This window comes from Myotis myotis, unplaced genomic scaffold (genome assembly GCF_014108235.1).
Source record: "Myotis myotis isolate mMyoMyo1 unplaced genomic scaffold, mMyoMyo1.p scaffold_m19_p_11, whole genome shotgun sequence".
Classification (NCBI taxonomy): domain Eukaryota; kingdom Metazoa; phylum Chordata; class Mammalia; order Chiroptera; family Vespertilionidae; genus Myotis; species Myotis myotis.
In genome coordinates, this window is record NW_023416315.1 from 13,528,675 (window position 1) to 13,550,625 (window position 21,951).

A 21,951-nucleotide genomic window follows, 5' to 3' on the forward strand; every position below is an offset into this window, starting at 1 on the left:
TGTGTGCAATTACAACCAGTATTTAATATTATGCAAGCATACTGTACAGAAAAGAAAAAAAAAAGAACACTTCATCTAAAAGACCCCTCTGGGACGCAGACCCCGAGGGCTGGGTTCGCAGAGGTGGCCGGTGGGCAGCGCTAAGGCCTATGGGGTCTGCTTACTTTTCTCCTCCACGTTCTTCCCGTCGTCCCCGCTTTCGGAGCAGCCCTAGAAGGAGAACAGGTGCGACACACACATCAAGAGGGAAGCGATCGATGGAGCTCACACAAGGCTCCCGGAGGGCATCCAAGGGGGGCTGCGAGGTCCCAAACCCCTTCCCCTGGGGGTCAGAGCCCCCCGATGCAGGTTCCAAAAAAAAAAAAAAAAAGCCACCTCCCCGAGGCCACCACGGTCCCCTCCCCGGAACCGCCAGGGCTACCTCCCCCGAGGGAGGTGTCATCGCACGGGGATGGCCACGGCCACCACCCGGGACTCCCTCCCGGGAGGCCTGTGCCACCTCCCCAGATGGCCACGTCCTCAAGCCGGCCGCCAGGGCGCCCTCCCTGCCACCATCTCCCCTGGTCGGGGCTGTGCCACCTCCCCGGGACACCCGGGCCGCCTCACCGGGGGGGCCGGGCCCTCGCCGGTCGGGCCGGCCGGGAGCATCCCGCCTTCGCGCGCGCCCTCCGCCCCGAGCGCAGCCAGCGTGGCGCGGGAGCGCGGGCCACCAGCTCCGCTCGGAGACCGCGGGCCGAGCGTCAGGGCCACTTCCTCCGTCTCTGTGGTCGCTTCCTCTCCTGCCAGAGAGGGCCTGCCGCGCAGCCGCGGGCCCGTGCGCGCGCCCCCTACCGGCAGGGCGCCCAGCCGGCCGCTCGGGACGCGGGCCCCGCCCGGAGGCTCTCGGGAGAAGCGGGGCCGGTCCTTCCCAACCTCCTCCACCCACCCCGCGGGGGCCCTTAACCATGGAGCTTGGGAGCACCCGCCCGTCCACGCCGCACATTCAGTACGGGCCATTTCGATGTGTGTTTTAAGCGACAGCTCAGGTGTTCTGGCAGTGTGAGGGGGCTTGCTGACTAGCTGTAATGTAATTGGGTCGGGCTGTCGGGCCGTTTAGTTGGGGCATCTCCAGTGTCATTATCTTTGGATCCTTTAAGGTTGATCTGATGCAACTAGAGATGCCCTGGGAGCAGACTAGACCAGAGCAAAAGGACTCGGCGTCTAATACGCACTTTACCCAGTGCAGAGACCGCCCCAAGCCTGCCCTTTGCCAGGGAGAAGGAACAGGAGCTACCTGGTAGCTAGAGGAAGGTGGAGGACCAGGGATTTGACAACTTCAGAAAGAGCATGGAAGGTGGTGCCATAGAGACATAAACGGGGTGGGAGTGGGATGCAGGGAGGGGGGGGGGGGAGCAACCCAAGAGGGGAAAACTTTTTTAAAAAATTTTATCAGTATCCTGAGTTATGAAATATCATTGCAACCATAAAACAGTAACAGATTACTGTTTCAATAGAAGCATTCAGCCATGGCCTGTGTGGCTCCGTGGTTAGAGCTTGGGCCTGCACACCAAAGGGTCGCAGGTTCCATTCTCAGTCAAGGGAACATATCTGGGTTGCACCCTCCATCCCCTGCCAGGTCACAGTTTGGGCGGGAGGCAACCAATCGATGTGTCTCTCTCACATTGATGTTTCTCTCTCTCTCTCTTCTCTCCCTCCCTCTCTCTCCCTCTCTTCCACTCTCTCTAAAAAGTAATGGCGGAGAGGGGGGGATCCTCAGGTGAGGGTAAGAAAAAAAAGAAGAAACATTCAGAGACAAAAATATGATAGCAGAAATGTGAAGTTCAATAAAAGAGTTGGAAGATGGGAAATATCTTAGGGGGCAAAAAGCAGAAGGGCAAAGAAATGAAAATAAGAGACAAATAATAGCCGAAACTGGTTTGGCTCAGTGGATAGAGCGTCGGCCTGTGGACTGAAAGGTCCCAGGTTCGATTCTGGTCAAGGGCATGTACCTGGGTTGCGGGCATATCCCCAGTAGGAGATGTGCAGGAGGCAGCTGATCAATGTTTCTCTCTCATCGATGTTTCTAACTCTCTATCTCTCTCCCTTCCTCTCTGTAAAAAAATCAATAAAATATATTTTATTTTATTTTATTATTTTTTTTTAAATATATTTTATTGATTTTTTACAGAGAGGAAGGGAGAGAGATAGAGAGTCAGAAACATCGATGAGAGAGAAACATCGACCAGCCGCCTCCTGCACATCTCCTACTGGGGATGTGCCCGCAACCCAGGTACATGCCCTTGATCGGAACCGAACCTGGGACCCTTCAGTCCGCAGGCCGACGCTCTATCCACTGAGCCAAACCGGTTTTGGCGATAAAATATATTTAAAAAAAAAAAACACACACACACAACAAAAAACTTATTTCAAAAAAAAAGAGTCAAATAATAAATTAGAGGACCACTCCAGTGGGTCCAAAATCTGAGAAATAAAGAGTTCCAAAAGAAAAAACCAACAAGGATTAGGGAAGGAGTGATCATCGACAAAATAATTCAAGAAAATGTTTCCCAAACTAAAAGTTTCCAAATTGAAAGGGCCCACTGAGTGCCCAGCACAATGAATAAAAGTTGACTAATCCCAAGGCTCATCGTTGTGAAATTGCAGAACACTGGGAGCAAAAAGGCAGTCCTAAGCTTTCAGAGAGAAAAACAAAGGATCAAGACTCAGGATATTTTTCAATTTCTCAGCAGTCACAAAGAAAGCTAGAAATCATGGGAGCAATTCTATCCACTTCAAAGAGAATTTTATTTCAAACTGGAATTTTTTGCTTAATTACTAGTAAACTACCAATCAAATGTGGGTAAAGAATAAAGGTATGTTCAGCCATTCAAGATCTCAAAAAATTTCCGTTTCACTTACTTCTTTTTTCAGGAAGCTACTGGAGATTGTGCTCCACTAAAATGAAGGACTAAACAAAGAAAAAGAAGACATAGGATATAGGAAACAGAAGATACAACACAGGATTCTCTTTCATCGATGTTTCTATCTCTCTGTCCCTCTTCCTTCCTCTCTCTCTAAAAAATCAGTAAAATATATTAAAACTAAAAAAAGAAGATGCAACACAGGGAAAAAATGAAGCGATGTCCTGACACCTGTGCATTAGACATAGACTGGTGCAGGTCAGAAGGGTCCAGAGTCATGAAACTGATAGAATACCTCATCTATCTCAATCTCTGCAGGAAAAACAAAAAAACTGAACAGGAGCAGTAATCATAGTATACAGTACCATTTTGCCCAAGATGTGAGTAATTACAATGTAGTAAAAACAAATCTATTTTAGGCATATAAAGGGATGATGGGAAGGGTGATGGGGTGGGAGGATGGAATCGGGGAAGAAAGAAGAGCTAAAACCTTATTTTTTTAAATATATTTTATTGATTTTTTACAGAGAGGAAGGGAGAGGGATAGAGAGTTAGAAACATCGATCAGCTGCCTCCTGCACACCTCCTACTGGGGAGGTGCCTGCAACCAAGGTACATGCCCTTGACAGGAATCAAACCTGGGACCTTTCAGTCCGCAGGCCGATGCTCTATCCACTTAAATCCTTAATTTTCATTAAGTGAAGTCAATAGATAATATCTAAAAGTGAAAAACCAAGAAATAGAAATACAAATATTTTATGTAGAGAAATGACGATAAGTACTATATCTAAATAACCAGTTGAAAGATGAGCTGACTGCCTTTGAGGAGAGGAAAGTAGGTAAGGGGAGGAGTCGGAGACAGTCTCTGCTGTTCCATTGCAGAACTCTGACCTCAGATCCAACTATTGGCCAAAGAAATGTGAATGCTTTCCCTCCACACTCATTTACGAGGAGTTGGGCCAAAATCTCAGAGAAGACAGTGTTTAAGTTATACAAAAATTAAAAGTTTAGGTTTGAATTTTTTACTGCATGGCTGTGATAAAAATATTTGCAACTGCTGTCAATTGGACATTAAACTATATATTAACCACAGCCCAAGGGCATGTGATTGTGTATTAGGAACAGAAAACTGAGGGACTTAATTGAGGTGAATAATCTAGGTGATTTAGAACCCTACCAGTCTGAGCAAATTATCTCTATTTAGTTAGACAGATCCCCACATGTAAACCCAGATTTTAAAAACAAATCCAGCCCTAGGTGGTTTGGCTCAGTGGATAGAGCATCGGCCTGCAGACTGAAGAGTCCCAGGTTTGATTCTGGTCAAGGGCACATGCCCAGGTTGCAGGCTCAATCCCCAGTAGGGGGAGTGCAAGACGCAGCCAATCAATAATTCTCTCTCATCATTAGTGTTTTTATCTCGCTCTACCTCTCCCTTCCTCTCTGAGATCAATAAAAATATACTTTCAAAAGAATAATAAAAAAATAAAAACTAAGTCCATAGCTGCTATGTAAAACAGTATGGGGGTTGCACAAAAAAATAAAAATGGAATTACCATATGATATCAATTGCACTTCTCCGTATATATACACACAAAAATTGAAAGCAAGGTCTCAAAGAGATATTGAACACCCTATAAACACTGCCATGAACATGCAGCATTGCTCACAATAGCCAAAAGGTGGAAGCAACCCTAGGGATAGTAGGCATATTGAGAGTGGTACATACATATAATGGAATATTATTCAGCCCTTAAAAAGAAAAAAAGGAAATTCTGACACATGCGACAGTGTGAATGAATCTTAAGGACATTATGCTTAAGTGAAGCCAGTCACAAAGGAACATATATTGTGTGACTTCACTTAAATGAGTTACCTAGGTGTTACAGAAAAAACGGAGAAGAACCAAGCAACGCTTAGAGAGATGGAGTTACACTTATTACGCACGAGCCCAGAGGAAAATGTCTCTCAAATTCTGGGTGAAATCACACAGGAAATTTCCCATATTTATACTATTTTACCTTCTTTGTCTCCCAAATATAGGGTTTTTCCGGTTTCCTTTGCAAGTTCTTAAAGGGCTCTATGTGCTGGGGCTTTGAGACCTCGACCAAAAGCTTGGCCTGGTGCCAGCACTGATAACTTCATCTGGGGGAGGTTCTGAAATGGGAGTAAGTCTTATTTTCTGAAATGGCCGCTCTGAAACGGGAGTAAGTCTTATTTTCCTTACTATGTAAGCCAGCGAGCATTACAGAAGCCAGAAATAGCAGGGTTGAAATTTCAAACAGCAGTTTTTATATAAGATGGATGCTTCATAGGATTTTAAAATTCATAGGGACCAAAAGTAGAACAGTGGTTGCCAGGGGCTAGGGAGGAGGGGAAACTAGAGAGTTAACAGTACAATTTCAGTTTTCAAGATGAAGAGTTCCAGAGATGGGTGGTGGTGATGGTTGCACAACAATGTGAATGTGCTCAATACCACGGAGCTGTATATTTAAAAACGGTAAATTTTATGTTACGTGTATTTTAACACAATTAAAAAACCCCCACAAGTCTAGCAAAAATATAAGGGCTTGAAATAACACTGATTTTTCACTCAGGATAGCAAAACATTAAATGTGCAAAAGCTATTTGCTTTGGTCTGGAAACAGGTGCTACTTGAAGAGCATGGGCAGAGTAATGAATTTAATTTGCTTTACACAGAGCACAAACTTGCTATGATCAGGATTTTGAAGGGGAGCCATCAAACATGCAGGTAAATTGAAGGAGTGGAAAAACGGTGCTCTTGGATCCGTGGCATTCGAAGGAATTATATACATAGAACAATGTGGACCCTAATGTGATTCTCTATTCATTATGACGTTAACTGCGTGGCGGAAGGCAACAAAAAAAGGGCCATAACTATGTGGAAGAAACCCTTATTAGCACGCAACTGACATTCCTAAGGCAATTGCTGCTTTAGAAGGCACCGAAAGGACTCCTTGGTGCCGTAAAATCACTTCTTGTCCTCGCCAAAGCCCAGGAGCCACCGCCTGGGAAGCTCCTGGAGCGAAGGGGCCACGGTGAGCTCCCCACCCGGCAGCGGATAAGGCCCAGGGGCGCAGCTGCAACACCTGGGGACCGGCCGCTGGGGGCGCTCAGCCGCGGGGCCGCCCCGTCTCCCGGCGGGTGGGCGGGGCGGGCGGCGGAGGGCGGGCTCCGCCCCGGGGGAGGGGCCGGCTGGGAGCAGCGCGTCCCTGCGCCGCACGTGTGCGAGCCCGGTCGCGGGCGAGTCCACCCGAGCTCTGCGGGCCCCCGGCGCGGCCGGAGGTGCCTATGTCTGGCCGCCCTTGCGGCTGGCTCTTCCGAGTGACTCTCGCCGCTGCCGCCCTGCTGCGCCCGGAGCGGCGCGCCCGCCCTCTCGCCGCTCGGCCCGCGGCGCGCCCGCGCTCTCTCGTCCCGGGTAAGTGCGCGGCCTCCCTGCAGCCGCCCGGGCTCCGCCGCCTGCCATCGGCCCGGTCCCGCGCCCAGGATCTCAGGTCCCGCCTGGAGGGGCGGTGCGGACTGGGAAGGTGTCCCAGCCGTGGTCTGTGCCCACGGCCCGACCGCGGAGCCTCCATTACGGATTGTACCGACGGGAGCGCGGCGGGAGCCCCGCGGGTCCTGCGCTCCGGTGGTGCCAGCTCCGCCCCCCGCACCCCCCCCCACCCACTACCGGGCAGGTCTTCGGGGAACGCTGCGCCCTCCTTCCTCCCCGCGGCGCTGTCAGGCTGACGATCCCAGCCCCACTCCTCCTTTCTTTGCCCCAGACGCTCCCTAAGCTCTGCTCCCTCCCGGAAGAGAAAACTGGCTTTTATCCCAAAGCCTTTCCCATCCATCCCTGGGCCAGTGTGTTACGGGGTGCAGCCCACGTGCTTGCTCCTCGCACTCCGCTTCCATCACTCCTTCTTGCGAGGCTTCCTGTGCCAGGTGACTGCCTGTTGGGTAGAAGTAGGAGCGAACAGGTTGGAGCCAGGAGTGTGTTCTCGAGCCCTCTGCCGGGTCGGAGTTTAACCAGTGGATGGAGGGCGTGCAGCTGTGCGCGTGGAGACATCCGTCCGGAGCCCTTACCGCCAGCCCTGCGCTGAGTGAGAGGTTGATAAGGACTTCCTCAGTGCCTGGGTTTTAGCGCCTGCCAAGAAGTAGGTTTGGAGTTTGGCTTTTCAAATATTTGCTCCCGTGGTCAGACCACCTTTTTTCCCCCCTCATTTCGAAAATATGTACTAGGATAGGATTGCTAAGGGCTTCTGTTTCAAGTCTCTAATCACCTGTGAGACGGGCAGGCCCCATTGGCCTGCGGATGCCTCGACAATGGAGGGATCTGTCCAGTAGCCAGCAGTGCACTCGTACTGAAAAGGGGATGGACAGGCAATGATTTTGTCCAGTCATTAGACAAGTAGCCAACACTCAGTAGTTATTGATTTAATAACAGCTTTTGATACAGGTATTATTAATAAAACACAACTTTTGCGCTAGCTGGTTTGGCTCAGTGGATAGAGCGTCAGCCTGCGGACTGAAGGTTTGATTCCAGTCAAGGGCACACCCCGGGGCTGTGGGCTCGATGCCCAGTGAGGGGGTGCAGGAGGTAGCCAATCAATGATCCTCTTTCATCATTGATGTTTCTATCTCTCTTCCCTCTCCCTTCCTCTCTGAAATCAATAAAACAATATTTTTAAAAAACATACATCAATAAACGTTCACACATATTTAAAAAAATAAAACATAACGTTTGCTCCCAAGTTGGAGAGAGAAATTATAACCCAGTTGAGCTTACTGTTGACTAAAGTCCTTTAAAGGCACCTCCATGGAGGGTCTTCACTAAAGAGTACCCCTCTTTTTCTCATTCCTCTTACTTGTCTTTATTTGTAGCTCTTATGCTTGCATTTAAAAAAAAAATTTATTCTGCCATATATCCTTAAGTATATGTAAGCTCCATAAGGATGGGAAAATTTCCCTTTATTCACAGCACCTGAAACAGTGCCAGACACATAAGAGACGCTCAATAAATATTGTGGAATGAACAAATGTAATGAACTTAACGATTTTTGCATATTAGAGTGTAGTGAGTGTATGCTCTGTCCTGAAGAAAGTGCTCTTTATTGTGAGTGCTAGAGGGATTAGTCACAGTTTGCAGAAAGGAGAATAGAAGCATTTAAAAAGGAAGTTATGGAGGGTTTTGAAATATGGATACGATTAAGACTAATATGGCCCTTTTTGTAGATGTTCATTTTGCAGAAAATAATATTAAAGAAATGTCAGTGGTGTATTAAAATTTTGAAAATGCTAAACTTTTATTTTTGTTGTGGGTGTAGAGGAAGCTTATTGGTGAATCTGATACCATAATGGAAACAATTTTATTTATTTATTATTTTTTAAATCCTCCAGGATATTTTCTCCATTGATTTTTAGAGAGTGGAAGAGAGAGGGAAAGACAGGGAGGAATATCTATGTGAGAGTAACACATCGATTGCTTGCCTCCTGCACGTGCCCTGATCAGGGCCCAGGCGGGGGAGGAGCCTGCAACCGAGGTACGTGCCCTTGACTGGAATCGAACCCAGGACTCTTTGGTCTGCAGGCCGACGCTCTATCCACTGAGCCTAACCAGCTAGGGCATAATGGAAACAATTTTAAAATACAGTTAAAATTATAATAATCTCATTTGGCTCATTTGGAGTGTAAAGGAAACAGAACTCATTTTAGTATTCCCTCCAAAGAATTGTGTAGGACTTCAGTTCATGGGTTAGTATCAGTAAATTTCATCCTCTGCCCAGTCATAGAATCAAGCTTCCGGTCTAGAGAGATTTTACTTGACATATGAGATACTGTCATTTCTATCATGGACAATGTATTTGTATAGTATAATATTTCTTTAAAACTTAAAAAAAATAACATTAAACTCATAAAGCCCGTCCCTTCACCCCCCTCCCTTTTCTTCTAAGTCAGTCATGTTTCTAGCTTTGAGTAGAATGCTTGAATATATGTATTTGGATTTTTCTGAATTTTCCTTAGGGAAATTTTTAAATTTTCCTAAGGGAAATTACATTGGGGTAGTCAGGGTTGTTTTATCTTTTTGATTGAATTCTCAGTCTCTTTCATGTTCACAGGATCTACCCTCCCCCCCTCGCTTTCTCATTTATTTTAATTTTATTTTTTAATATTTTTATTGATTTTAGACAGGAAGGGAGAGGGAGAGAGAGATAGAAACATCAATGATGAGAGAGAATCATTGATTGGCTGCCTCCTACATGACCCCTACTGCAGATCAAGGCCATAACCCAGGCATGTGCCCTTGACCAGAATCGAACCTGGGACTCTTGAGTCCACAGGCCTACGCTCTACCCACTGAGCCAAGCCAGCTAGGGCCGCACTTTCTCATTTAAAAGCTATATTGCGCCCTAGCTGGTTTCCTCAGTGGTTAGAGCATTCGCCTGCAGACTGAAGGGTCATGGGTTCCATGCCTAGTCAAGGGCAGGTTCCTCAGCCCCAGTAGGGGCGCATGTGGAAGGCAGCCAATCCGTGTGTCTCTCTCATGTCAATGTTTCTCTCTCTCTCCTCGTCCCTCCCTTCCACTCTCTATAGAAATCAATGGAAGAAATCAAGTGAGGATTTAAAAAAAATAAAGTTATATTGCATTTCAATCTTTCCTTTTATATAGTTCCTCCTTATATAAACAATACTAATTTGAGTTCTGCCTCTTCTAGTTTAGCAGTTTGCACAGCTGTTCTATGTTCTCAGCTTCTAGGCCCAAATACAGAACTTAGCAAAATATATATTAAGTGATTTATAATCATTGGTGCTACATATACTTTCTTTTTTCTTTTTTATTGCTTAAAGTATTACAAAGGGTATTACATATGTGTCCTTTTTTCCCCCCTGCCCTTGACAATCCCCTGGCCTCCCCTACCCCCCAGTGTCTTATGTCCATTGGTTATGCTTATATGCATGCATACAAGTCCTTTGGTTGATCTCTTACCCCCCTCCCTCCTGCCCCCCAACCCTCCCCGGTGTTCCTGCTGCAGTTTGACAATCTGTTTGAGGCAGCTCTGCCTCTGTATCTATTATTGCTCATAAGTTTCTAATGGTCTTTATTATCCATGAATGAGTGAGATCATGTGGTATTTTTCCTTCATTGACTGGCTTATTTCACTTAGCATAATGCTCTCCAGTTCCATCCATGCCGTTGCAAATGGTAAGAGTTCCTTCTTTTTTACAGCAGCATAGTATTCCATTGTGTAGATGTACCACAGTTTTCTAATCCATTCATCTACTGATGGGCACTTAGGCTGTTTCCAGATCTTAGCTATGGTGAATTGTGCTGCTATGAACATATGGGTGCATATATCCTTTCTGATTGGTGTTTCTGGTTTCTTGGGATATATTCCTAGAAGTGGGATCACAGGGTCAAATGGGAGTTCCATTTTTAGTTTTTTGAGGAAACTCCATACTGTCTTCCATAGTGGCTGCACCAGTCTGCATTCCCACCAGCAGTGTGGTGCTACATATACTTTAATAAGTCATGTCTGATAGGGCCATCAGCTATAACAAATGTAAAGTATAATTTCATTTGAAAACAAAAGTGAGGCCCAGCCAGTGTGACTCAGTGGTTGAGTGTTGACCTATGAACCAAGAGGTCATGGTTCAATTCCTGGTCAGGACCCATGCCTGGGTGCAGGCGCGATCCCGAGTGTGGGGTGTGCAGGAGGCAGCCAGTCAATGATACTCTCTCGTTATTGATGTTTCCCTCTCTCTTTCTTTTTTTTTTTTTTTTTTTTTTTTTTTTTTTTCAGGAAGATTTTTTTTTTTTAATTAAATCTTGTTCAGATTATTGCATTTGTTCCTCTTTTTCCCCCCCATAACTCCCCTCCTCCCAGTTCCCGCCCCACCCTCCGCCCTCACTCCCCACCCACTGTCCTCATCCATAGGTGCACGATTTTTGTCCAGTCTCTTCCCGCATCTCCCACACCCCTTTCCCCCCCCAAGAATAGTCAGTCCATTCCCTTTCTATGTCCCTAATTCTATTATAATCAACAGTTCATTCTGTTCATCAGATTATTTATTCACTTGATTCTTAGATTCACTTGTTGATAGATGCATGTTTGTTGTTCATAATTTGTATCTTTACCTTTTTCTTCCTCTTCCTCTTCTTAAAGGATACCTTTCAACATTTCATATAATCCTGGTTTGGTGGTGATGAACTCCTTTAGCTTTTCCTTATCTGTGAAGCTCTTTATCTGACCTTCAATTCTGAATGATAGCTTTGCTGGATAAAGTAATCTTGGTTGTAGGTTCTTGGTATTCATCACTTTGAATATTTCTTGCCACTCCCTTCTGGCCTGCAAAGTTTCTGTTGAGAAATCAGCTGACAGTCGTATGGGTATTCCCTTGTAGGTAACTGACTTTCTTTCTCTTGCTGCTTTTAAGATTCTCTCTTTATCTTTTGCTCTTGGCATTTTAATTATGATGTGTCTTGGTGTGGTCCTCTTTGGATTCCTTTTGTTTGGGGTTCTCCGCGCTTCTTGCACCTGTAAGTCCATTTCTTTCACCAGGTGGGGGAAGTTTTCTGTCATTATTTCTTCAAATAGGTTTTCAATATCTTGCTCTCTCTCATCTTCTGGCACCCCTATAATTCTGATGTTGGTACGCTTGAAGCTGTCCCAGAGGCTCCTTACACTATCCTCGCATTTTTGGATTCTTTTTTCATTTTGCTTTTCCGGTTGAGTGTTTTTTGCTTCCTCGCATTTCAAATCATTGACTTGATTCTTGCGCTCCTCTGGTCTGCTGTCGGGAGTCTGTATAATATTCGTTATTTCAGTCCGTGTATGCTTAATTTCTAGTTGGTTCCCCAATATAGCATCGAGGGTCTCATTAGTTTTCATGTAGATCTCATTAAGTTTATCGGCGGCTTCTAAACAGTTCTTGAGAGACCTTAAAAGTGTGGTTCTGAACTCTATATCTTCCATTGACAATTTTGTCCTGTTTCTTTGTCTCCGCATTTTGTTATGCTTCCTTGGTGCACCCCCTAGTGGTCTTTGTTCGCAGTCTTATAATTAAACCTTGATTGTTGTAGCTAATACCAGGGAGGGTTTGACCTCCAGGCCAGGTGGCTATGAGAATCAGCTATGTCAGCAGTGAGAGAACTTCTGTCCTCTAGGGAGGTGCTAATCTAGCCTTTGCCTGAGGCTATCGGGCAAAAGCCTCTGTGCAGGGCTTGGGCGGGGCGGGTCGCACAGGATCAACAGGGTGGGCTGGAGAGAGCAGTTATGGCGGCTCTCAGTCCTGTCCCCAGGGGCTCTGCCTCTCTGAGTCCCAGCACCCGCTGCAAAGCTCGGAGAGAAAGCTGCACTCGCTCTGACCGAAGCCAGACAGTCCCGCTTCTCCCGTTTGAGTCTGGGTCGCTAAAGACTCGCCTGGATCTGGAGCTCAGAGTCTGCGACTCCCTCCCGATTGAAAACTCCAACCGCGCCCTCCGCCGCCAGCCCGCTCGCGCACTCCGCACCTCAGAACTTGACTTCAGCACTGCGCCTCCTCTGAGTGTCCGTATGCGTTTCTCTTTCCTCCTAGTTGTAGGACTTCCACTCAGCCAGCGTTCCTGTGGTTCTGGGTGATGTCCCTTCCGTCTTTTAGTTTCACTTTTGAAGTAGTTGTTCAAAGCAGCAAACTCCGGCGTTAACCTATGCCGCCATCTTGGTTCTCCAGGAAGATTTCTCCCTCTCTCTTTCCCTCTCCCTTCCTCTCTGAAATTAATAAAAAAATACATTTTTTTAAAGTGAGATTAATGAACTTGTCTTTGCAATCCTATATAATAAAAGCGTAATGTGCTAAGTGTCTGGTCAGCTATTCAACCAATCAAAGTGTAATAAGCTAATGATATGCTAAGGCTGCTCAACCACTCGCTATGACATGCACTGACCACCAGGAGGCAGATAAGTTAGCTTGCTGCTGGGATCCGGCCCATCAGTACTGAGCAAGATGGGCCAGACATGCCCTAGAGCCCTTCTGTGGTCCCTCTCTGGCTGGCCAACCTCCCGCGTCCCTCCCTGGCCCTGATCGTGCACTGTGGGGTCCCTTGGCCTGGCCTGCACCCTCTCACAATCCAGGATCCCCTGGGGGATGTCAGAGGGCCAGTTTTGGCCCGATCCCGCAGGCCAGGCCGAGAGACCCCACTGATGCACAAATTCGTGCACTGAGCCTCTAGTCTATATATATAATCTTATATCTATACTAATAAAAGGGTAATATGCTAATTAGACCAGACATCCTTCCAGACAAAGCCATGGTGGCGGGGGCCAAGGCAGAGGCAGTTAGGGGCTATCAGGCCAGCAGGCAGAGGTGGTTAGGGGCGATAAGGCAGGCAGGCAAAGGGGTTAGGGGAGATCAGACAGGCAGGCAGGTGAGCAGTTAGAAACCAGCAGTTCCAGATTGGAGAGGGTAGGGGCCAGGCTGAGGGACACCCACCCCCCGTGCACGATTTTCGTGCACCAAGCCTCTAGTATATATATAAAAGTGTAATACGCAAATCGACCAGACGGTGGCTGTGACGCACACTGACCACCAGAGGGAGATGTTCAACGCAGGAGCTGCCCCCAGCCGGCAGGCCCCGATCAGGCCAACCTCTCAATCCCTCCTCCTGGCCAGTAGGCTCCGATTGCCCGATGGGGAACCAGGAACGGGTAGTGGCATGTCTGCTGGGGCCCCGATCGTCCCGCCGGTCGCCCTACATACAGAGGGCGACTGGTTCCAGCGGGGGGGCAGGGCCAACCTCTCGGTCCCTCTCCCCCAGCCGGCAGGCTCTGATTGCCCAATGGGGAACTAGGAACTGGAAACCAGGGGTGGGTGGTGGCTGATGCAGGCGGCGCCAGGGCCCCGATAGCCTTGCTGATCACCCCACACACACAGAGGGCAACCGCAGTAGGGGCAGGGGGCAGGGCCGGCTGCTGGAAGATCGACTCTGATCGCAGTTCCAGGCCTAGGGACCCTACCCGTGCACGAATTTCGTGCGCCGGCCCTCTAGTTAAATGTAACAAAAAAAAGATCAGGCAAGGGTCCACAGGATCAGGAAAGACTTCCAAATAATACTGAAGGTTGTATTTGATGCTACTGCCAGTGCTCTGAGGGTTTCTTAAAATTAAATGGTTATAATAGAATCAGGGGCATAGAAAGGGAGTGGACTGACTATTCTTGTGGGGGAAAAGGATGAGGGGGATGCGGGAAGAGACTGGACAAAAATCGTGCACCTATGGATGAGGAGGGGGGCGGTGAGGGTGGAGGGTGGGGTGGGAACCGGGTGGAGGGGAGCTGTGGGGGGGAAAAGAGGAACAACTGTAATCTGAACAATAAAGATTTAATTTAAAAAAATTAAATGGTATTTGAAGGAGAAAACCATGTTTAATCATTAGCCTAGTGAATGAAAGAAGCATAAGCTTTGTTTTTTTCTCCAGATTCAGCAATAACAACTCTGTGTAAACCATCCATAATAAATATTAATGACCCACAGTTAAATAGAACAGTTATTACACGCCTTTGACCAAGTCATCATTTTTCAGCTTTACAGAGAAATAAACTGAAGCTGAGAGAGATTAAGTGATCTGTTTATTAAATGGCAAAACCTAGATCAGGCTCCACATTATACCCCACAAACTGTTACTCGCCTAATAAGAGTTGAAACCAGTGGTTGATATTTCAGATCCATGGTCTGCTAATATTCTCATTCCAAGGACGTTGGGCATAACAATGTTGTCCTAAACCTTCTAGAATTTTATTCACGAAATCACTGATATAGGTGTAGGGGAGAGTGAGGAGTTGGGATGACGCCCATATTCTGACACAGGTGACTGGTAGTTAGTTGGTGGTAACATTCCCTGAGGTAAGAGGTGCAATGTAACAGAAGTGTGTTTGTGATGGGAAATGATGAGCTCAATTTAGGGCATGTTGAGTTTGAGCATTTGATTCTATCTCTTACTAGCTCTGTAAACTGGAGCAAGATACTTCATCTCTGGGCCTTAGTTTTTTAGTGCTAAGCTGGGAATGGTAATGACCCTTCTGTGATAGGGTTAAAGCGAGGCTTGAACAAACTCACCACATACACTTTATCATTGTTTAGCTGTCTTATGATTGCCTTGGACCCTGGGTAGGAGTTGGAGATGGAGGGGTCTTGACTGGAATACTTAGGAGTGAGACGGGAGAAGCCCAAATTTAAGGGGCAAGCATCTCCAGAGGCAGGAAAGAAGGAAGAAGTAGGAGAGTTTTGAAGCAAGAAAGCAGTGATCTATGTTGTGTTGGGAAAGGGTGTCAGATAGGGCCAGGCTTGAATGACTGTGATTTGGGCAAGGAAGCCAATGCCGGTGGGGCCTTTATTTCATTCAGTGCCCTGTCTTGTCCCTAGTGGGAGTAATGTCTGGTGCAGGGGTGCATGGTGAAAGTTTGTTGAAGGGATGAAGTGCAGCGCTGAGGAGTGAGTGCTAAAGTAAGTGTGGGCTTTCCTTACGAGGGCTCCCCTGTTAAGGGGAATGGTTATAATACGTGGTCTTGTCACGGGAAAGCGACTGAGATCAAGGCAGGTCTGCCCTCCTAAGGGAGTAATGTCCCCTAAGGTCTGTAATGTGTGGGTTATTGACTTTGTGCAGGAAAGATTTTGTGGCATAAGTCCAGGCGATTTTGAGAGTACATTTATTAAAACTGGGGACAGGGAAACAAGGGAAGGACTTAAGAGAGAAGAGGCAAGATCTCAGCAACAGGAGTGAACCCAGGCAGGGCTGCCTTGGCCCTTTATTTATTTATTTTTATTTTATTATTTTTTAAATATATTTTTTTGATTTCAGAGAGGAAGGGAGAGAGAGATAGAAACATCAATGATGAGAGAGAATCATTGATCAGCTGCCTCCTGCACGCCCCCTACTGGGGATTGAGCCCACAACTTGGGCATGTGCCCTGACCAGAATCGAACCTGGGACCCTTCAGTCTGCAGGCCGATGCTCTATCCACTGAGCCAAATCAGTTAGGGCTGCCTTGGCCCTTTAGGAAAAAAAGTCACCAAGACAGAATGGAGCCAGCTGGGTTGTGTGAACTCAGGAAACAACTTACAGAGGCAGAAGGAGGGCCCTTGGAGACAGTTGCTGCTGCCCAATGCTCCCCTGCTTGTAAGTCTCCTGGGAACCTTTAGAACTTAGAAAGAAAACAAAGATACACCCCTGAGGAAAGAAGGGGTGGGAAACGGGGGGGGGGGGGGGGGGGGGGGGGGAGGGAGCATGCTCCAGAGCATACACTGGGTCCTTTGTCTTAAGGGTTTTTATCTATTTTCTGATGGCAGGGAATTTTAGGGGAAGTGTCCGGAGAATCTCAACAGAATATTCATCAGATTTCAAAATGTGTCCTTTGATATGGTGATTCATCCAAATGAACTTATAGATGGGTCAGGATCATTGTCTGGTTAGTTTCACCTTCAAAGAATGTCACAGAGGAGGGACCAGACAGGCGGGTCTGCTACCTGCGAGGTCTGGAATGTGTAAACCATTTGCTCCTAAGTGTCCTTGGTTAGGGAAGATGAGAGTTTGCGATTTATTATCTGGCTGTAAATTGCTCAGCTGGTTCAATATCTGTCTCAGTTTCCCCGTTCTACTTGTCAAGGAATTCTCCTAGCTTTTTACTGTCCTGCCTCATTGGGAGTATGCTGGAGGGGGGTGTGTCTGCCCGGAGACCTTGCTGACTGGGGAGGGCCAGGCAGTGTGGAGGGCTGTCATAAGAGTAATTCTCCTGACTGGCCAGCTTTTCTCCAGCAGCAGCCAGAAGCATAGGCACAGGCAGTCAGATTGTACGTGGTTGAGGTTTAGCAAGGATCATGGGCCAGAAGGACTCGTGAACAAGAATACTGAGTAGTGGCTAAGCGTCATTGAGGTTTGGGGCACTTGAACAAGTAAAGGTGGAAGAGGTGGTGTCGTGGGACTGGATATCTCAATGCATTTGAAGAACAGGTCATGGGAGAAAGGGAGCAACGGACCTGAACAGATTGGTGGTTTGATCAGAGTAGAATAGCTTGTATATCATTTTAGACTTTGCACTTCTATTTTTTATTATAAAAAATATTAAACAAAATGTAGCGAGAATGATGATGTGATGACCTCCCTGTGCTCCCATCACTCAGTTTCAGCAAATTACCAACTCAGCCAGTCGTGTTTCAAATCCACACCCACTCTGCTTCTGTTCACCACAGGTAAATTATTATTTTTTAAAATATATTTTATTGATTTCAGAGAGTAAGGGAAAGGGAGAGAGATCAACGATGAGAGAGAATCATTGATTGGCTGCTTCCTGCACGCCCCAAACTGGGGATCGAGCCCACAAACTGGGGATGTGCCCAGGAATCGACCCATGACCTCCTGGTTCATAGGTTGACAGTCAACCACTGAGTCATGCTGGCCGGGGCTGGTAAATTATTTTGGAGCAAATTCCAGACCATATGTTTTCAACTATAAATAGCTCGGTTTCTATCTCTAAAATACAAGGATTCTGTTTTTAAATGTAACCACAATAACATTATTTCACTTAAAAAGTTGACAGTACTACTAATAGCATCAAATACCCCTTGTGTTTCAGTGTCCCAGATTCTCATAAATGCTTTTAATTTTATTTTGCCAGGCTGGTGTGGCTCAGTGGTTGAGCATTGGCCCATGAACCAAGAGGTCACCAGTTCGATTCTCGGCCAGAGCACATGCTGGGGTTTTGGGCTCGATCCCCAGTGAGGGGCATGCAGGAGGCAGTGATGTTGATTCTCTCCAATGTTTCTATCTCTCCCTCTCCCTTCCTCTCTCTCGAAAATCAATAAAAACATTTTTTTTAATTTAATTTTTCTATCCTCACCCAAGAATATTTTTCCATTGATTTTTAGAGAGAGGGCAAGAAATATCGTTGTGAGAGAAACACATTGATTGGTTGCCTCCTGCATGTACCCCAACCAGGGCCCCGGATCAAGCCTGCAACCGAAGTGCATGCCTTTGACCGAATTGAACCTGGGATCCTTCAGTCCACAGGCCAGTGCTCTATCCACTGAGCCAAACCAGCGGGGGCTTAATTTTATTTTTTAATTGATTTTTTAGAGAGAGACACACACACACACTCACATAACAATTTGTTGTTCCACTTACTTTATGCATTCACTGGTTGCTTCTTGTATGTGCCCTGACCGGAGACTGAACCCGCAACTTTGGTATATCGGGACAGCACTCTAACCAACTGAACTACTCAGCCAGGGCCTCATAAATGTTTTTTAAATAGTTGGTTTGCTTAAATCAGGATCCGAAGAAGGATCCACCCATTGCATTTCTTTGTAGGTTTATCTGCAGATTCCCCTTCCTCTTTTTTTCCCTTTGCTATTTATTAGTTGAAGGCACTAGTAGTTAGACATAGAATTCCAATCAGTAAATATTCTTCATAAATTATAGCATGTAATTTCAGGGGTAGTCAATGTCTGGTTGTCTCTCTTTGTGATGTTAGTGGACATTGATGGTTATTGCCCGGGTCCACTATTTCATTAAGGATTTGCTATTTATTGTGCCTTTGATCTTTATAGGTAGGGAACTATTTGGGCACCTATTTTAAGAATTCTGCAAAATATCTATTGATGCTTGTTACATCCTGCTGGATTTTCTGGCATGTACAAAAGAAATAATAGACTTAAAGAATTTGCAGCCTTTTTTTTTTTGTTATTGTTGTTGTTAATCCTCACCCAAGGATATTCTTTCCATTGATTTTTTTAGAGAGAGTGGAAGGAAGAGGGAGAGACAGAGAGAGAGAAACATCGATTGGTTGCTTACCGTACATGCTCCTACGGCCCCTACTGGCATTGAACCCACGACCCTTCAGTCTGCAGATGGATGCTCTAACCACTGGGGCAAAGGTATACAGATTTTTAAAGCTTTTGATGCACACAGTCAAATTTTTGCAAAAATGCTCTGTCATTTTTGTATGCCACCAAAGGTATACACCAACATTGGGAAGAATTATTATTTTTTTAAACACCACTTCTCTCTTCTTTTTTTTAAAATTGATTTTTAGAAAAAGGGGAAGGGAGAAAGACAGAGAGAGAGAGAAACATCCATGTGAGAGCAAAACATCGATCGGGTGCCTCCTGCACACCCCCTACTGGGGTTGAGGGATTGAGCCCACAACCCTGGCAATGATGTGCCCTGACTGGGAATCGAGAATTGGTGCACTAGATAATGCCCAACCAACTGAGCCACACGGGCCAGGGCAGGAAGAATTCGTTTAATTAATGGTTTTTAGGACTAGGAACAAAATTAACTGTGCTTCTGTTTGCCGAAACCCACTTAATTAAAGAAGTGATTATTACTTGTCTACTCTGTCTTCCTAAAAGGTTTTCTTGGAGCCTTAAAAATGGAGATAACAGAAATGACTGGTGTGTCACTGAAACGTGGATCCCTTGCTGTGGAAGATAATGACAGTCTGACCCCAGCTGAGGAGGCAAAAAGACAGAAGGTCTCAGAAGGCTGGCTGACCAAAGGTCAGGATGGGATAGACAATAACTCTCCACCCAGCTGTGAGAATGTGCCTGGGCTACCTGAAGTTGTAAGTGCTGGAAAGAGGAAGAAACATTCGGATGCCCCGTTGCAAGAAGAGGAAGAGGAGGAGGAAGATGGCCTTTCAGAGGAAGGTGAGGAGGAAGGGGGAGCTGAGAGCTTTGCAGACATGATGAAGCATGGACTCACTGAACTGGATGTAGGCATCACCAAGTTTGTAAGTTCTCATCAAGGATTCTCAGGAATCTTAAAAGAAAGGTATGTTTCGTTTATGTACAAAGTTATTTTAGTTATGTTCTTTATAAAGAAACTAGAGTCCTGGTGCACGAATTCGTGCACCAGCAGGGTCCCTCGGCCTGGCCTTTGGGGATCAGGCTGAAACCGGCTCTCTGACATCCCCCGAGGGGTCCTGGATTATGAGAGGGCAGTTCTCGTGTGACGCACCCTGGAATTGGGCTCCCTCCTCTCTGGTTCCAGGTGCGTCACTCGAGAACCATAGCTGCCAAGTTGCTGCAGCTCAGCAGCTCTGTGTTGAGCATCTGCCCCCGGGTGGTCAGTGCGCATCATAGCTGCTGGCCAGTTGCTTTGGCTTTTATATATGTAGATCAGCAGTATAGTCTTCTATTTATTTCTGTTCCCCAAGGATTAATTTCACAGATGGTCAAAAGGATGAGAGCTGCCGTAACCAGTTTGGCTCAGTGGATAGAGTGTCGGCCTACGGACTGAAGAGTCCCGGGTTCGATTCCGGTCAAGGGCATGTACCTTGGTTGCGGGCACATCCCCAGTAGGGGGTGTGCAGGAGGCAGCTGATCGATGCTTCTCTCTCATTGATGTTTCTAACTCTCTATCCCTCTTCCTTCCTCTCTGTAAAAAATCAATAAAATTAAAAAAAAAAATTAAAAAAAGGATGAGAGCTGCCCAAATAAGTAAATGAAACCATTTAAAGAAAATATAGTGAAACCATACAGTTTTTGTTCTTTTTACGTCTGACTTATTTCACTTAGCATAATGCCCTCAAGATGTATCCATGTTGTTGCAAATGGCAATATTTCATCTTTTCTTGTATATATAGAGTGACCAAAGAAAATGTATACACACTTTAACAGCTGATAACTCACTTAGTTTTTTTTTTGTTTTTTTTTTCTCACTTAGTTTTTAAAATGAACTGTATGTTAATAAACACTGACTTTATACTCGTTGAAAGTGTATATACTAGCTGATCATTCACTTAATTTTGAAGTGTATGTTAACAAACACTCATTTTATAACTGTTCAAAGTGTGTTTACATTTTTTTAGACACCCTGTGTATACCACATTTTCTTTTTATGCACTCATTCATTGATGAACACTTAGGTTGTTTCCATGTCTTGAGAACTATAAATAATACTGCAATGAACATGGGGCACATATATCTTTTCGAATTATGTAGTGTTTTCTTATTCTTCAGATAAATAGCCAGAAGAGGAATTGCTGGAGCATATAGTAGTTGTATTCCTAATTTTTTGAGGAATCTGCATACTGCTTTTCATAGAGGTTGTACCAATTTACGGTTCCACTAACAGTGCACAAGGGTTACTATTTCTCCACATCCTCTCCAGCACATGTTATTTCTTGTGTTTTTTATAATGGCCATTTTAACACATGTGAAGTGATATCTCATTGTGGTTTTTATATGCATTTCCCTAATAATTAGTGAAGTTGAACATCTTTTCATATGCCTGATGGCCATCTGTATGTCTTCCTTGGAAAAATGTCTATTCAGACCCTCTGCCCATTTATTAATCGGGTTGTTTTTTGTTGTTGTTGTTGAGTTGTATGAGTTTTTGGACATTAACCCCTTATTGAACATATTATTTGCAAATATAATATACAAATAATATGGTTGGTTGCCTTTTTGTTTTGTTGAGTTTCTTTTGTTGTGCAGAGCTTTTGAGTTTGCTGTCCCATTGGTTTATTTGCGGTTTTGTTTCTTATGCCTTTGCATTTTTATATATATATAAATTGTTATATAGATCACTACATATATTTTATTGTTTATTGTTATATATCATGAGATATATATATATATATATATAGTGATTTCATAGAGGAAGGGAAAGGGAGAGAGAGATAGAAACATCAATGATGAGCGAGAGTCACTGATCAGCTGCCTCCTGCACACCCCACACTGGGGATTGAGCCCACAACCGGGCATGTGCCCTGACCGGGAATCCGACCGTGACCTCCTGGTTCATAGGTCGACACTCAACCATTGAACCATGCCAGCTGGACTCTCATGCCTTTAGAGTCAAATTCACAAAAATACCACTGAGACCAATGTCCAGAAGCTTAATGCTTATGTTTACTTATATATATTTTATTTGTTTAGGTCTTACATTCCAGTCTTTAATCCATTTTGAGTTCATGTTTCCATATGGTATAAGATAGTGGTCTAGTTTTATTCCCTTGCATATGGCTGTCCAGTTTTTATTTATTTAAATGTATTTTTTTATTGATTTCAGAGAGGGAG

At 45.5% G+C, this 21,951-nt stretch overlaps 2 protein-coding genes across 6 annotated transcripts in view; one reads left to right on the forward strand and one right to left on the reverse strand.

Annotated features, from left to right (window-relative positions):
• Nucleotides 1–996, reverse strand: LOC118666562 (collagen alpha-2(I) chain-like). Its single transcript, XM_036328981.1, has 2 exons — nucleotides 607–996; nucleotides 1–210 (listed from the first exon to the last, which is right to left on the reverse strand). Exons 1-2 carry the CDS (start codon nucleotides 994–996, stop codon nucleotides 148–150), a joined length of 453 nt encoding a protein of 150 aa, XP_036184874.1. The 3' UTR covers nucleotides 1–147.
• A 5,126-nt stretch (nucleotides 997–6,122) lies between these two features.
• The window catches only part of PUS7 (pseudouridine synthase 7), a 55,287-nt gene continuing 39,458 nt past the window's right edge, over nucleotides 6,123–21,951 (forward strand). Inside the window, exons 1-2 of one of the 5 annotated variants that reach the window (XM_036327569.1) lie at nucleotides 6,123–6,336; nucleotides 19,279–19,699. In XM_036327569.1, the coding sequence (XP_036183462.1) occupies nucleotides 6,210–6,336; nucleotides 19,279–19,699 (548 nt within the window). In that variant the 5' untranslated portion in view covers nucleotides 6,123–6,209. Of the gene's footprint in view, nucleotides 6,337–6,706; nucleotides 7,055–17,042; nucleotides 17,119–18,666; nucleotides 18,802–19,278; nucleotides 19,700–21,951 lie in introns of those variants that run through there. The other 4 variants (XM_036327564.1, XM_036327567.1, XM_036327566.1 and 1 more) reach the window with 4 other exon arrangements.

Excerpts from the sequence above, each read along its gene's own strand:
- LOC118666562 (XM_036328981.1), bottom strand. The coding sequence starts at position 996 with ATGGCCCGTACTGAATGTGCGGCGTGGACGGGCGGGTGCTCCCAAGCT. Across the intron at positions 211-606 it reads GCGAGGGCCCGGCCCCCCCG|GGCTGCTCCGAAAGCGGGGA; the intron begins GTGAGGCGGCCC and ends TTCTCCTTCTAG.